Below are 17,544 nucleotides of genomic sequence, written 5' to 3' on the forward strand. Positions count from 1 at the left end.
CTCTTGTGCTTTGGGGCCATTAAGTAAAATACTAGTAAGGGTAACATGAACACAAGCATTTTGATACTCCAACAGTCAATCTGATAACCAAGGCGGCTATTAAAGCGACTAATTTGAGGGGCAGGTATACAGCATGGAAACGCTGGGCAAAGGGATGAGTCACATCCCAAAGGGACAGAGCAGGACAATGAGAGATTTCATCATGCCCCTCAGAATGTCGTACAATTTAAAATTTATGAATTGTTTACATCTGAAATTTTTCATTTAATATTTTTGGACTGTGGTTGACCTCAGATAACTGAAACTGTGGAAAGTGAAACAGTGGATAAGGGGATACTACTGTATTAAGTGAAAGAATGCAGTCGCTAATTGTCATATATTACATGGCTCATTTTACATTTAAATGTCCATAATAAACAAATCTACGAAGGCAGAAAGACCAAATGACCGAGCAGCAGGCTGCGTGGGGTGACCAGGCCAGCAGGGGGATTAGTGAGGGGCGACCAAACCGACCGAACAGCAGGCTGCATGGGGTGACCAGGCCGGCAGGGGGGGACAGTTGGGAGCAACCCAGCCGGCGGGGCGGGCGGGGCAGTTGGGGGCAATCAGGCTGGCAGGGAGAGGCAGTTAGGGGTGATCAGGCCGGCAGGGGGGGCAGTTAGGGGCAACCCAGCCGGCGGGGCGGGCGGGGCAGTTGGGGGCAATCAGGCTGGCAGGCAGAGGCGGTTAGGAGTGATCAGGCTGGCAGGGGGGATTGGGCCTAAACCGGCAGTCAGACATCCCCGAGGGGTCCTGGATTGGAGAGGGTGCAGGCTGGGCTGAGGGGACCCTTACCCCCACACCCAGTGCACGCATTTCGTATACCGGGCCTCTAGTCATGTATAAAATTCCAATAAACTATTTATTGCAGTTTTAGGTCTATGAGAGATTACCAACAGAAAACCATGAAGGACAAACTAAGTGTAAGAAACAACCTACAGTGATGCTAGCGAAAGTGACACTAGGCAACAAAGGCCAAACGCTCAGGATGAAGCTTAAAGTAGAACCCAGTAGAGGAGAGCTAAGACTGGTGGGAGAGTGAAATTTTAGGGACAGACATTTTTCTGCCTCTCTAGGAATTTAATAATCTAAAGAGCATTTAAAAACATGGATTTTGAGTTTCTCTACATATAAGTTCCTATTTCTCTGCATCTTTATCAGCAGACTTTATCATTCCTGTCAATTAGTGGGTGTGCAATAGTATCTTTTAATTTGCACCTCTAACACTATTTAAATGCAGCTTTAGATGTTTATTGGTCATGGGATTATTTCTGTGTGAGATATCTACTCACAAAATTAGACTAATTTTTCAACTTGGTTATTTATATTTTCCCTATTGATTTGCACCAGTTTTATTTTTAGCATTATAAATATTTACCTTTTACTGGATTCATGCATTTTAAATATCTTCTCACAGTCTGGGGCTGGTGTTTTCATTTTGCTTAGGGTTACTAAAGTTTTTTTGTTGTTGTTTCTAAACTTTTAGATAGCCAAATTTATCACTCTTCTCCCTTTATGGTCTGTGCTATTTGGGTCTTGTTTTAGAAACTGTCTCCTACACAGAAGTCAAAAAGGCACTCCTGTATTTATTTTTATTCCACAAGTTTCTGCTTTCACATTTAACAAGTCTTCGATCCAGAGCAGTTATGTGTTGTACGGTATAATGTAGGGATTCATTTTAATTTTATCACTCCTAATGGTTAGCCAACTGGCCTAGCATTACTATACAGCGCCATCCTTTCCTCACTAATTTGTAATGCCACCTCTGCCACTCTTTAGTCAAGACCTATGTCTGTTTCCTGATTTCACAGCTTTTCCCACCTTATTTTTTTCCTTCACCTTACATCCTTGGGCTTAGACTCCCCAAATACTCCCCAAATAAAGTGTCAGCACTTTAAACCTGGAAACAACCTTGTATATCCTTTCAGCTTGCCTTATGTTTTTGTCCCCTCTGAAGGAGCTGCCTGTCTCTTGAACTGCTCTGTTCTCATCATTGATGGTATCCTTGCCCAGCCACCGAGCTGGAGTCTAAGCTGAAGTTATGGACCTGCTTGGCCTTGGTTCTAACTATGATGAGCTGCTCCTCTACTTCCAGACACGGATGGAATACCACATGGTGGGATGTGGGGTCTGGCTTCTTGAGAAGGAGCTAAGGGCTAGATAGCACAATCTGGATATATGTGTTAGTCACTTCTCCATGGAGTGAACCTCAACTAGTGGGAAGAGGAAGGAAAGAGGGAGCCAGGGAAATAAACTGCCTTCCAAGGTAATATATCATATTGCATTCACAGATTTTCCCACCTCATTTTTTTCCTTCACCTTACATCCTTGGGCTTAGACTCCCCAAACACTCCCCAAATAAAGTGTCAGCACTTTAATCCTTGTCTCGGGTTCCATTCTCATTAGTCTCCTACCCCTGTGTCAATAAGAGACTGATTTAATCACTATAAGAAATCATAAGAACTGGGAAATCACAATAACTAATTGGAATACTGATGTTAGAATAAGTAAAACACAATCACAATCAAAGTTTGTATAGAAGCTGTAGGATTCACAAAGAAAGTCTATTTCCAGATCCATCTATGCCAATTGGATGCACTGACCCATACTTTTAATTTGAAGTGACCCTAAGCAGGACAATGGCAAATTATATTCCAACCGAGGTGTTCTCACCAGTGCTCTAAAACAACCCTAAGATATGCTTTTAATTAGTTCAAATCTCTTAACTTCTACAAAATTCCCAAGCTTGGTTCTCTAGCTTTCCCTTTGATTCTAGGCTGCCAAATATTCTTCCAACAAATGCTGTTTCTGCTTAAGTCAGCCTGGTAGACTTCCTAAGAGTTATGAACTATGCAGCCCATGTTTTCTTTGCCTATAATTAGTTAGAATGGGGACAATATGTACAGAAGTCTTCCATAAAATATGGGTTTGCCTCTCAGTTCAAATCTAACTGTGTAACCTTAAGACCTATACTAGTATATTCATTTAGACTAGGTATCTATGTATCTGTATCCCTGAAATATGAAGTCTTACCTTTCACATGTGATCAGATAATCTGGAAACAGCTATTCTTTTACAAACTGATTTTTTAAAGAAATGATTCTTAGCTCTGTGGCAAAATACATTATTATTAGAGACCTGGTGCATGAAATTCATGCACGGGGGGGGGGGGGGGGAAGGGTCCACTCAGCCCAGCCTGCACCCTCTCCAATCCAGGACCCCTCGGTGGACATCCCTCTCACAATCCGGGACCGCTGGCTCCTAACTGCTCACCTGCCTGCCTGCCTGATCGCCCCTAACTGCCCCCCCGCTGGCCTGGTCACCCCTAACTGCCCCCCTCCCGCCGGCCTGGTCGCCCCCAACTGCCTCCCCTGCTGGCCTGGTTGCCCCATGCAGCCTGCTGTTCAGTTGTTTGGTTGCCCCTCACTAACCCCCCTGCCGGCCTGGTCACCCCACACAGCCTGCTGTTCGATAGTTACTGTGATGGTGTTGTGGACAATTTGCATATTCCTCTATTATTAGTATAGATCATCATGTCACTGAAAAAAAATTTTTGAGGGGAGAAGCCTTAAACTGTGGGTTAATTTTTCTCACATAAGAAGACTGGAGGTAGGCAGCCCAGGACTGGCATGGCTGCTCAAGGAAGAGCCATCAGGGCAGCAGACTCTTTCCACCCACTTTCTCTGCCACCCTTAAAAACAGAATTGCCATCTCATGGACACAAAATGGAGGTGCATCTCTGGGCACTGTATCAGGTATCCTATCAGTAAGAAAGCAGAACAGACCCTGGATGGAGTGGCTCAGTTGGTTGGAGCATCATCCTGTGCACAGAAGGGTCAAGGGTTCGATTCCTGGTTGGGGCACGTACAGGAAGCAGCCTATTTGTGTTGGTCTCTCACATAGATTTTTTTCCTCCTCTCTCTTCTCTCCCTTCCTCTCTCTCTAGAATCAAGTAATAAAAAGCATATCCTTGAGTGAGTATCGAAGAAAGAGAAAAAAGGGAAGGGAAAGGGCAAGAGGAAGGAAAGAGAAAAAAAGATAAGAGAAAGCAAGCAGAATGGTCAAAAGGCCAAAAGGCCAGAGGGTACACTGCCTATCAATCTTACAAAGCTTTCCCAGAAGTCTCACTGGGCCACTTTGCCACACCTCACTGGCCAGCTGAGGCACATGTTCCCTGCTGTCACAATCAATCACAAATGTGACTGGAAAGAGAGTGGAGTCACTAAAGGTGTAATTCCTACTAGAACTGAAGGGAATTTTAGAGAAGATTAAGCATCTCCTAAAGGGTCTGAAAAATGGCCCAGAAATGTCTAAGATCAGAAATGAAACCAAATTTATTCCATAAGATAGCTTTTCAATTTTGTTTAGAAAAATAATCAAAATGAATAGTACAAATCATTAGAAAGTTCAGGTGGAGCTGACGCCTTCTATTTATTATGATAAAAAACACACAACTCAGCTGATGGTTCCAACTCTGAAAAGGAAATCCGCTTTATATACAACCATAACTTATTATTGTCTTACTTTAAATATAGAAATAAGAAGCACCAAAATGTAAATGCCCAATTCAATTGTTCTTTTAAGGATGTATTATCTTAACCCAGCACAGGCTGTACAAAACTACTGGTTAAGATACAGCAGTTCCCCCTTATCTGTAATTTCAGTTAACCGAGGTCAACCAAGGTCAGAATATATTAAATGGAAAATTCCAGAAATAAACAATTCCTAAGTTTTAACTTCTGAGTCATTCTTAGTAGCATGATGAAGTCTCGTGCACTTCGCCCCAGGGCCTGACTCATGCCTTTGTCAGGTGTACCCATGCTGTATACACTACCCTCCCATTAGTCACTTAGCCGCCTTGGTGATCAGATCGACTATCCCAGTATCACAGCGCTTGTGTTCAAATAACCCTTATTTTACTCACCAATGGCCCCAAAGCCATTCACATAGCTTTTGTTATAGTACATATTACTATAACTGTTCTATTTTATTATTAGTTATTTCTGTTCATCTCTGACTAATTTATAAATTAAAACTTTATCATACATATGTGTGTATAGGAAAAACATAGTGTATATAGGGTTTGGTACTATACCAGGTTTCAGTTATTGACAAGGGTCTTAGGGAGCCTACTGAATATGATATATAGTGTGTGTGTGTCTGTGTTTTACAATACTTCCTGAGCTTTTATCTACATAGTAGTGAAGAAAATATTTGGTCAGGCCAGTGTGAGCCAGCCCAATTTTTCATTTCCTCTCTATAAATCCCCTGCTGTTTTTAAACACTTAAGGTGTAACTCACACCCTTTCTTCTGAGTCCTAGCTCACCAAGTGATCTTACATTGAGATCACTTTTGCTTGCCTGAAGGGAAAGAATGTGTTGGACTGGTAAAAGTGTATAGTTCACCTGATACTTAGAATTCACAATGTAAAAACCTTTGTGTGTCTGGGGTTCCCAAGGCCATACCCAGGTTTGGTGGCGTTTCTCAAAGACCCACACAACTTAGCATATTATCATACTCAAGGCTGTGATTTATTACAGTAAAAGGATGCAAAGCAAAATCAGCCAAGGGAAAAGGCATATGGGACAACGTCCTGAGTAAATTAAGCACACACTTCCATGAGCCCTCTCCCATGGAGTCACAAAGTGCACTTAATGTGTGCAGCAACACACTTGAAATGCTGTCTACCAGGAAAGCTCATTAGAGACTGAGTGCCCAAGATTTGGAGCTGGTCACACAGGTACCCTTGGCCTAGCCTGTACCAACAAAATTCACAGTAAAAAAGCAAGCATGTGTTCAGTATAAGGCACATTGCTTGCATAAACAGTTTAGGCACAGTGAACCAGTCTTATCAGGGAATGGTGGAAACCCTCCCTCCACAAATCCAAATTTCCAGACACCAGCCAAGGGCAACCTCGAAATGAGGCCTTTCTACAGATAGTGGTGTCAGGACTGCTATGTTAAATCCTTTCTGTACACCTTGTGATTCTCTATGTAATTCTCATGAGTGTTTTCAAATGTGACTTAGCACCCAAAGTTTAGTTATCTCTAAGACATGGATAAGACCAAGTTGACACCTGTAAGGTGAAGAACTGTGGTGATGGTAAGTGCCACTTGGCATGGACACATTTAGGCAAACAGCTGTTGTTGCTGCAAGCATTGCTGTATACCCAATTCATTCAAACTTGTTTCCTTTCTCACTCATTTAAGACATATTCTTGCTGCTATTAATCAAATCTCTCTTAGGAAGAGAATTGAGAAAATGGAGATTTGGGAATGATATTCACATATAATAGGACGAACAAAGTATTTCCCCTTCTATCCATGTTTTAGGAATGCAGAATATACAGGTAAATATACTCAAGACTCCTGTGCCTCCCAACAGGTAGCATTCTATTTCTACTTTTGCATTGGTGCCCACTGCCAGAGTCGTATTAACAGAAAGCTACTGTATTTGGTTTTGGCGGAGTCAGCATACAAATTCTTTTCTTTTCCACCTCTATTTAGCACATATCTATCTGCTATAAAACATTATAAGTTACCCCCTACTCTCTAGGCAAATTAATCTAAAAAAAGCCACAGAACAGACTGGAAACAAGACTAAATGCAGTTAAAAATTCTACAGAGCCAGGTTAACATAAGCAGGGTGCTTGTTCTCCTTTAGTTAAAAGGTTCTTCCATAAATGACAGCTGACCTTTTTTTTTTTTAAATACAAGAAAACAAACCTTTCTTTTTATTTCAACAACAGTCAAGTGAGCAACGTCAAGCTTGGAATTCATCATATACTCTGATAAATCTACCCATGCTTTCTTCATGTATTTTGGCTTATTTATTTATTATTAAAGTTCTTTTCACCTGAAATTTGTTACGAGGTAAAAACCTGTATAGTGACAAATTCACCTTACCCCAAAGAGTTCTGGTCTTTACCCCTGGCTACTGGGCGGTAATCACTAGGCCCCAGAATGTCCTGCTTGATGAGTCTCTGCCTGCAGGCCTTGACCACTGGACAGTCTACAGCATGATTTACAATGGGGGATTTGGGTGACCTGGTATCAGTTCCGCCTCTGGAGGAACTGCAGATAATGACACCAGCCCCTCCTGAGCTCTGTACCATGCATCTCTTCCCTGGGCTGATTTTAATCTGTATTCTTTCTTTGTAATAAACTGTTAATCGTGAGTTTAACAGCTTTCAGTGAGTTCTGTGAATCCTTCCTGTGAATTACTGAACCCAAGAGTGGTTTTGGGACACACTAAACTTGCAATTGGTGTCCGAAGTAAGGGCAGTCTTGGGAACTGTGTCCTCTAATTCGTTTAGCCCACAAAACGAAATCATATTATGAAGAATTTGCAAGTTTTTTCCTGACCATTCTATTTAAAGAGCCTCCTAAGCTCAAGCCCATCACTTTCCCCTACCCTCTGCTTTTTTTCCTAGCAAGAATCATTGCCTGACATTCTATTAAATCTATCTATCATGTCTCCTCTCCTGTTCACCGCTCAATCTCTAGCATTTTGAACAGGGTCTTAGCACATAGGAACACAACTGAAATTTGTTAAATGTATGGTGTAAATTCAGTGGTAACATTTATCCAACTACTCCTACTCCTCTCTTTCCTTTCTCATTTCCTACAAAACAAGTGTCTCTTTTGCTACCAAAGGAAGGGCAAGACTACACTGAACCGGTTTTGAGTGCTCCTTATCCAGGACATAAATATCATGTGGAAATCTTTCAAAGGTAGAAGCAACTTTCTAATTATTTTCCTTTATTAAACGGGAAGAGCAAAATTAAACTAAAACGTATACACACTGTATATCTTGCACGTTAAAAAAAAACACCCACCCAATTCTATGCTAAGTCAGTTCAAATAAACTTTCATCTAAGGCCAAGTGGGTGAAAGACACTTAATTTCAACTGCCATCCCACTCTCAAAACAAATGACTGTCTTTATATAAAATATTATTTAATAGATCTTTAATGGAATTTTGCAATTTTTATCAGACTGTATCATAGTGCTATTATATTATAGTACAAGTTGGTAACATCAAAATGTACCTCAAGATTATAATTTAATTCTTTTTATCACAAAAGCATTTCAGTCAAAGGCCAGACTGCAAAGGACAATACCTGGCCCAGACTACAAGAGACAGCAAACCAGTATCAGCTTGAGCTTCCCCATTCCCTAGAAAGGACATTGTATCTGTAATGCACAGACCTCATTCCCCTGGTTAAAATGATTATTAGGGAAATTTAGACTTGAAAAGCAACATACAGGAAACATTAGACAACATTTGATCATGAATAAAGGGATGGTATGGAACAAAAGTTTTCTTTATGCAAATTATTTTAAAGGACCATTTCACTACATTTACAAGAAGAAGTTATAAGGAAATCAGTTCAAAACAATTCAAAAGCCCTATTTCATCTAAAGTAGGCTCAAATTTCTCATACACATAGATTATGTCTGATTTTCATGTAATTCTTCTTAGAAAAACTAAGTTCAGAAAATAGTTTATATAGTTTAAAATGATTGTTTTAGCATTAATTGGCAGTGATTGTTTTGGCATTAATCTTATCTTCAATTTCTGACATTTTGGTTTCCTTTCAACAAAAGAAGGACCTCTTTTATCAATTCCTTTATAGCGTTTATATCCTGCAGAAAAGAGAGAGAAAAAATTTCTGCAAGATTTTCACATTAGAAAAGGCATAATTAGCCAATAAAACTACTCCATGTGAAAAGGAAGTTTATAATGTAAATACCTTCATTTTATCAATGGATATAATTTAACACATATATACAGATGAGAAACGATTGATTTTAAAGTCTGCTTTCTCTTCATTAGCAGCTCATGCCAGTCTAGTTTGGTTTAGCTTCTTTACCTGTCTGCTTTGAAGTTGGATTACATAAGTATGGAAAATGATAATTTGTTCAGTCAGTAGATTTGGATTTTTACCTCAGAAATGGTACTGTAATCATGTCATTCTTTGTTATAGTGAGAAAGAAAGGAGCTACTTCCTACATCACTATTTTAGACTTACTGATGGACCACCAAACTGACACTATTCCTTGCTCAAGAGAAGTTAAAATGGTACCAGTTAGACTTTTTTTTTTATTATTAAATATATTTCACTGCTCTTTTACAGAGAGGAAGGGAGAGGGATAGAGAGCCAGAAACATCGATGAGAGAGAAACATCGATCAGCTGCCTCCTGCACACCTCCCACTGGGGATGTGCCCGCAACCAAGGTACATGCCCTTGACCGGAATCGAACCTGGGACCTTTCAGTCCGCAGGCCGACGCTCTATCCACTGAGCCAAACTGGTTATGGCCCAGTTAGGCTTTTTGGCTGTTAAAACCACCATTTAAAAATTTAAAAAAAATTTATCTACAATCTACCAAAGAAAAGTAATCCAAGATATTTTTCTTAACTCACAAAAATCATTCATTTGTTTCAAGATCTAATCTTCATTAAGATGGTTTTAGGTATTCAGAAATTTAGGCCTGCTATTTAACATTAATGAAGTCAGTAATATCCTAAAGATATTTCTGCTTATTACAAGGCTGAGGCCAGAATCCAGAAACAGATGCAGTAGTCCTATGTAAAATTTTCATATTTATATTCCTATACAAGCCTCAAATTTTTTCTACGTAGGTACTTTATAATCAGAATAATGACCTGCTAACACACAAACAGGCTAAGTTTCCCTACTTATGTAAAGTATCCTCACCAAAGTTCTTCAAAATAAGAGAAAGTTTATCGGGTCAAAGAGCCTCTACCAAGAGTTAAATATAGTTCTAGTCACAGAATGTCCTGCACAGCGCCAGGCTGGCCCTGTAGGCACACCATCTTTTACAATTACTGTGCTGTTGCAGGAATGAATCACAGAAGCAAGTTCTCTATACACATACGGGAAATCAAATTCACAATTAGCTTCAAAAGTTGAACTGCTAATTTAAGTTAATATTAAAAGCTAGTCTTTTCAGAAGATATACCTTACTATTTTATGCAAACAATTTTCTATAGACAAGACATTAACCTTGAAGTCCAGACATACCATAACTATTCATACCCATATTTTTTGTAGTTATTCTCCAACTGGCATTAGGATGGACTTTATTTTTGCCAGTACCTAAAAATAGGGCTTTTACCAGTACACTTCGGTCTTAATTTCAGATGACTTCTTAAGTTTTTATATAATTTGAATTAGGATATTTAATTTTTAGAAAAAAACTCACACAAAACAAAAAACCCCACTATCATATAAAGAAACTTTTTACAGAGTAATATTTCCAATAGACCCCCCCAAAAAAACACACACGTTAGTAAAGAAATAATTAAACTAAAATCTAGTCACAAAGAATTAAACAAAAAGATGATTCATATAATTTGGCTTAACTTTTAATTTTTCTCTTATATCCTTTCTTTCTTTTCTTTTTTTTTAAAAATATATTTTATTGATTTTTTACAGAGAGGAAGAGAGAGGGATAGAGTCAGAAACATCGATGAGAGAGAAACATCGATCAGCTGCCTCCTGCACACCTCCCACTGGGGATGTGCCTGCAACCCAGGTACATGCCCTTGACCGGAATCGAACCCGGGACCCTTCAGTCCGCAGGCCGACGCTCTTTCCACTGAGCCAAACCGGTTAGGGCTCTCTTATATCCTTTCTATATGCCTGCCATTCTTGCCCTGGAAGGGTAGAGCAAGTATTAAGTAGACCAAGTGGCGAGTCAAGTTACTTTCATAAAATTGCTACTAATTTCAGTACTTTATGCTTCAGATAACAGTGACAAGAAATACTGAAACTGTATTTTTCAGGGTACTCTAGCCACTGTATAGAAAACCTCTTTTGAAGTACCATTCACCAGAGAAGTCATACTAAACCACCTATTTATTTTGCATCCTTTTCTAAAAGAAAATGGGGTGACAAATTTAAAACAAGATGAAGTAGCTTCTTATTTTTAGTTTTTCATAATTGAATACTCATTGAGTGCTTATTCCTTGTTAGTACTTTATCCGGGTAGTATCTTAATATTCACAACCATTTCAGGAGACTGGCAAATATTATTACCCTGGTCTTACAGATGAGGAATCAGAAGTGCAAAGAGATGACACAAGACCGCTATCAGGCTTGGAGCCAGGGATTAAACTGGGGCTGACTACTAGAGTTCGTTATCCATAAATACTACACTTGTCAGGAAAAAGGAGGATGGGGTAGATATATAAAATAGAACTAGACTATGGTTAGAAGACAGAATATATGTACAGTACCACAAAGGGATGCCACAGTTGTTAGAAAAGGGCTGCACAAAAGTAAGCACTGCTCAGAAGGGTAGAGGAAAAGGAATCCTATCTAATAAAGAGGGAACATGCTAATTAACCATCACGCCGTCACAAAGATGGCTGCACCCACAGCTGAGGCCAAGTTCCCATAAGGAGCCTTAACGAGCAATCAGCAGGGACCTGAGGCTATGCCCTCACAGGGGACCTCAGGCCGTGTCCCCCACCCAGCAGGGCTTGACAGGGGACCTCAAGGTGCACTTCCCGTCCTGGTGCTGGGCTAGGGGACCTCAGGCTGCTCCCCCGCGCCAGTGCCAGGCCGGGGACCTCAGGCCGCACCCCCCGCCCCAGCACCGGGCCAGGGGACCTGAGGCTGCGCCCCCCTGCCTGGCGGGGCTTGACAGGGTACCTCAGGCCGCACCCCCTGCCCTGTGGGGCTGGACGGGGGACCTGAGGCTGCGCCCCCCTGCCTGGCAGGGCTTGACAGGGGACCTCAGGCCGCACCCCCTGCCCTGTGGGGCTTGACAGGGGACCTGAGGCTACACCCCCCTGCTGGAGGGGCTTGACAGGGGACCTGAGGCTGTGCCCCCCTCCCAGTGCTGGGCCAGGGGACCTGAGGCTGTGCCCCCCAACCTGGCAGGGCTTGCCGGGGGACCTCAGGCCATGCCCCCACCCAGCAGGGCTTGACAGGGGATCTCAGGCTGTGTCCCACACCTGGTGGGGCTTGATGGGGGACCTCAAGGCACGACCCCTGCCCTGGTCTGTGCTGGGGGACCTCAGGCCACGCCCCCCATCCTGGCGCCGGGCCAGGGGACCTGAGGCTATGTCCCCTGCCCAGCAGGGCTTGACAAGGGTGGGACTGGCCGGGTCTGGATCTAGCCCAATGAGGGGGGTGGCCGGCCAGGTCTGGGTCTCAAGCGATTTTGAGGCGCATGTGGGTGGGTGGGGACCTGACTCGGGTCCTGTGGTGTGCCCCAGACTCTGACAGGAGGAAGGTTTTTATATACATTTTACTAATTTTCTTTCATCTCTGACACTTCTATTATAGAGAAAGGGGATATAGCAATATTAAATTATTTCCTCTAATTAATCCCCCCCTTTTTTTTTGGTATAGCAAAGGTGGAGATTTATTGAAGAACAAGTGCAGACTCCCACATGGGGAGAGGGAAAGAGTCCCACAGAACGGACTCCCATGTGGGGAGGGGGAAAGGGTCCCCTAATTAATCCCCTTTTAACGTGCACGAATTTTGTGCACCGGGCCACTAGTCCTATCATATTTCTGCATCCCATTGGCAAGCCCATCAAAGGGATGGAGGACAAAAATAAATGACTGGGGATTTTCACTTAAAAAGTCATGTTTAGTGCAAAAGTACTAATATGCAAAGAACAAAAAGGATAGTATATAAGCTTAAATATACCTATAAGGTTGCAGGTATTGGTAATCCAATTTATTTAAGAACTGAAGTAAAAATAATCAATCTCTCTTGACAAATACAGCAAGCTTCCTTAAATAAGAATCAAGTGTGATTTAGTGGCACAATATTCTTCTCTAGGAATACATCTTACAATTATTAGAGTCAAAGGGAAAACAGATTCAACTCCCACCTTTGTCCCCAACTTCAAATTTATATATAATATTCACACTGAGGTTAACTGACTCAGCTAATTTCAAAACTGGGTATTTCACTTGATGCTAGAGCTTGAGAGATTTAAAATGTAAATTTTAAGATTCATGAAATTATAGGTTATCACACAAGAAAGCTGAATGTCTACTTGAGCTGTAAGTAAACAGTTCGTGTGGTGAAAAATACCATTTGCTTGGCAGTTCTATTTACAGAAATAAATTCTCCAATTTAAATAACGTTGTGTTTATAATATAAAGGAACTTACTAAAAATGCTACTTAACATTAGCTATTACCCCTCCATCCCTTGCTTATTTTTAAGAGTACCCTATTAATAAAACTGACAAAGTCTTCATTCTCCAGTGCATTTATGAGGCATCCTGACTTCCACACCTAATGACCAAATCTTGTAAATTATGTCTTAAAAACACAAACCCACCCAACAGTATTAAAGAATAAACCTCATTACTCCTTCATATAGGACATTTTTACGTAAAAATGTATACAAATTAGTCCAAGATTATAAAAGATGAATGAGGAAAAACTCTAGATTTTAATGTAAACAAGATCAAGAGTCCAAAATAATTCCAGCGGCTAAAAAACCCCCACACCAATGGATACAGAATTAAGAAAGTTGTCTAAGATCACAACCAGTTTGCAAACAGTTAACCACCTGCATATTTTATTACTTTGGAACAAGAACAAAAATTACATATAACAGAAACGGGAAGAACTTTCTGAACTTTGCTACCCTACAGGAAAAACGCATACCCCATTTATCATCTCGAGCAAGCACTGTTGCCAAATTTAAGACTTTCTCTGCCTTCTCTGTGAAAAGCAACATTTTGCTTCCAAGAGCCTCTCGATGTGAAGACCAGTCGCCATTCGTTCCAAGGAAAAGTCAACCTGTATTTGGAAATCAGTCTCCCCTCACGCCCACCTCTGGACACATAAACGCGCGCCAGGCGCCAAGTTAGTGATTTCCCAAGGGCCCGGTTCACCTGCGAAAACCCGCCGTTCAGTGTCAAGTTCGTCAATAGGAACGACATCCAGGTTCACTGTCGGCGCATTTCTGATGAGAGGCTGCATTAGACTGGGACGGCCTGGCAGGCATTCCGGAGTGGAGACTGCCAGTCCACCCGCGAAACGCTAAGGGGCAATGACCCACCGGGAGAGGGTCAGCGACCCTAATCCATCACGGGGCGTGGATCCGGGGGACAGGTTCGCCCCGCGCGTCTGCACGGACCTCTCCGGCCAGTGACGCGAGCCGTCCGGCCGGGGCCGTGGGAAGTGTCCGGCCGGGAGGCACCAGAGCCCGTGTGTGTGTGGGGGGCAGCTCCCCGCCCCGGAATGGCCCACCTCCACCCCCCGGGGCCCCCGCTTTTCTCTGACCTTTTCGCACAGCGTCCGCACTTGATTCTCGTTCAGCTGTTTACACTCATTCAGCTGCTCGACCCACTGGTCCAGCTCCTTGGTGGCCGCCTTGTCGTCCATGGCGGCCCGATCCGCTGCCCCGGCCCCGCCGCCGCCCGCCCCCCTCCCCACCCCCGCCCGCCCCCGTCCCCCGCGCCGCTCCCCGCCCCGGCCGCCGCCGCCAGCTCCCAGCGGGAGAGGAAGGAGCCGGGGAGCGCAGCCAAGGGCCCCGCGCCCCGGCCAAGCCCAGCGGACGCCTCCGGGCGCGCGGCCTCCAAGGAACCCTCAGTCGTCCTCGCCCGCCGGACGCGCGCCCCGGAGTCGGTGAAGGGCGTGGGGAGGTGGGACCGCGCGGCGCGGGGCTCCGGCGCACTTCTCGCCGGACCTGGCCACTCGCCTTCTCCCGCCTGGGGCCTCTCCCGGGTTCCTCCCCCTTCTCTCTGGCCCTTTCTCTCCCCTCCCACCGGCTTTCCGTCACCGCCCGGGCATTTCCGCCGGGAAAAGGCGCGCGGGCGGCGCCGCCGGGGCAAAGGGCGCGAGGAGGGATGCAGCGCTCCCGTGTGGCTCGGCGGAGAAACGGGCCGAAAGGGCCGAGGAGCGCGCCGCTTCCTCCCTCTTCCCTTCTCTATCCTCCCCCGGCTCTCCTGGTTCTTTCTTCACATCCCTTTTTCTGGGAACCTTGTCCCCACCTTAGTCTCCTGCATGCTTCCTCAGCGGTCTGGAGAGGGACTGGGGAAGCTGGTGCCTTTCCTCCAAGACATTGCCTCCTCAGGCTAGCACTCTGAGCGCACATTCAGTATTTACTGAGTGGATAAATGAATTCTTTCTAGCCTTACCTCTGCCACGAACTACCTGTGTGGGGCCCTAACATCTCAGATCCCCCTGATGATTGCTCTGCATTATATCAACCCGTGTCTCTTCCAGCTCCAGCATTCTTCACTGCGTTTACCGCAGTGTTTACGCAGTGTTCTAATAAGCTGTTCATTCAAATATTCATCAATCTGGCCGTGCTAACGGTCAGATTCCTTGAAGAACAGATGCCAAACAACCATACTGCCTCTGTTGGAGGTACGTACTATGACGCTGAACCCAAGAGGCAACCAATATCCTGTATGGGAAGGCAAGGGTACCAATCTTGGCTTTGCCAACTTCCTAGCCGAGTCCTTGGGCAATCACCAAATCTGAGTCTTGGATTTCTTATCTGCTAAAGGGGCTCAGTAAGGCCTACTTTTTCAGGTTGTGAATATTAAATTTTACAAGGGGCTGCAAGACTACAGTTTGGGAGCAAGATGTTAGCTGCCTTATCCCTCCTAGGCAACAGTTATAGAGAGCTTTACAAAGGTGGGTTTGAACTGAATTTTGATCATTCTCCCTAGGCAGAAACTTGAAGTTGCCTGGAGTAGAGGAAAAAAGTTCCAAGGAATTTGTTTTGTTTTGTGGCAGAGGACAAATATGTGAAAGCCCATGGTCTGTGTGGAAAGCTATAAATACTCCTATCAACAGAAGTAGGTCATAGGGTGGGACATAAGACTGGAAGAGCTCCTGCTCTCAAGTGACTTGTAAATGGTAGCAAACCAACTGAAGAACAAAACACGAGAAGGTGATGAAAGAATAGGGAAGAGAAGGGGACCTGGATAATTGCGATAGATACTGCAGTCGCTGAAGAGGCTATCTATAAAGGAGGCTGAATTTCAGCTAAACCTGGAAAGCTCAGAATGAAAATGAGAATGGCATTTTCCAAGTACCTCATTTATTCCCTTCATTACAACCTTAGGAAGTAGGTGCTATTATTATTGTTCCAATGAATCATATGATACTGAGGTAGAGAGGATAAGTGACTGGCCAAAGGTCAATCAGTTGAAGCTGGGAAATGAAACCTGGTAGCTCTCCAATCTGTATGTTCTACTGACACCAATTCTGTCAATAATTTTAAGGTTGTTTCTGATAAAGCCTATATAATAAAACCTTAATATGCAAATCGACCAAACGGCAGAACGACCAGTCGCTATGATGCACACTGACCATGAGGGGGCAGACACTCAACCCAGGAGCTGCCCCCTGGTGGTCAGTGCACTCCCACAGGGGGAGCGCCACTCAGCCAGAAGCCGGGCTCATGGCTGGTAAGCACAGCTGCGGTAGCAGGAGCCTCTCCTGCCTCCGTGGCAGCGCTAAGGAGCAGCGAGCTGAGCAGTGAGGAGCAGCGAGCAGGCAGGTGGAAAGGAGTGAGGGGTCCTGAACTGCGAGAAGGGTCCTGGACTGTGAGAGAGCACAGGCCAGGCTGAGGGACCCTCCCGGCCAGTGCACGAATTTCCTACACCGGGCCTCTAGTAATATATAAAGGCATATGTACAATAATTGCCATTCCCCCTAATGTACATATGCCTTTATATATTATCCTATCTAATAAAGAGGGAATATGCTAATTGGCCCTCATGCTGTTGCAAAGATGGTGGTGCCCACAGCCAATAAGGAGGGAATATGCTAATTGACTGCTCCACCCTCAAAGATGGCAGCGCCCACAGCCAATAAGGAGGAATATGCTAATTGAATGCCCCGCCCTCAAGGATGGCAGCGCCCACAACCAATAAGGAGGGGATATGCTAATTGACTGCCTTGCCCTCAAAGATGGCAGTGCCCACAGCCACAAGATGGCGGCGCCCAGTCCCCTCAACCCCACCGGGGCGCCTGCCTCCAGAGTCCCCCAGTCCCCTCAGCCCCCCTGCCTCCCAGGGCCGGCCCAAGGTGCAGGCAAGCCTTGGATGGCGGCTGCCCAACTGATGCCCAAGGCACAGGCAAGCCTCAGGTGGTGGTTGCCCAGCTGCCCAGGGCCGCCCGAGGCTCAGGTCACCAGGGCTGGCCAAGGCTTGCACTGCCAGCAGTGGCAGCAGCACAGGTGTGATGGGGCATCTCCTTCCCCTGGTCGCTGGGTTGCCTCCCGTCCCTGAGGGCTCCTGGACTGTGAGAGGGGGCAGGCCGGGCTGAGGGACCCCCCCTCCAGTGCATGAATTTTCATGCACCGGGCCTCTAGTTTATCATAAACCTCAGCCTGACATACACCTTAGCCTGACAACCCAAAGAAGCATTTGGTACATACTCTAATACTCTTGAATTATCTGGATTATTGACTTAATTCTAATTTGCATTTTCCCATATCATATTCCATTAATTCTAAGATAGCATTTTTTTTCAC

General features: G+C 44.2%; 1 protein-coding gene across 1 annotated transcript in view; it reads right to left on the reverse strand.

Moving 5' to 3' along the window:
- PPP2CB (protein phosphatase 2 catalytic subunit beta) overlaps positions 1-14,809 on the reverse strand; it is a 28,799-nt gene extending 13,990 nt beyond the window's left edge. The window contains exon 1 of the mRNA XM_080660812.1: positions 14,334-14,809. Coding sequence (XP_080516938.1) covers positions 14,334-14,435 — 102 coding nt within the window. The 5' untranslated portion in view covers positions 14,436-14,809. The remainder of the gene's footprint in view (positions 1-14,333) is intronic.
- Positions 14,810-17,544: the final 2,735 nt, after the last annotated feature.

This window comes from Plecotus auritus (genome assembly GCF_963455305.1).
Source record: "Plecotus auritus genome assembly, chromosome: 3".
NCBI classification, from domain to species: domain Eukaryota; kingdom Metazoa; phylum Chordata; class Mammalia; order Chiroptera; family Vespertilionidae; genus Plecotus; species Plecotus auritus.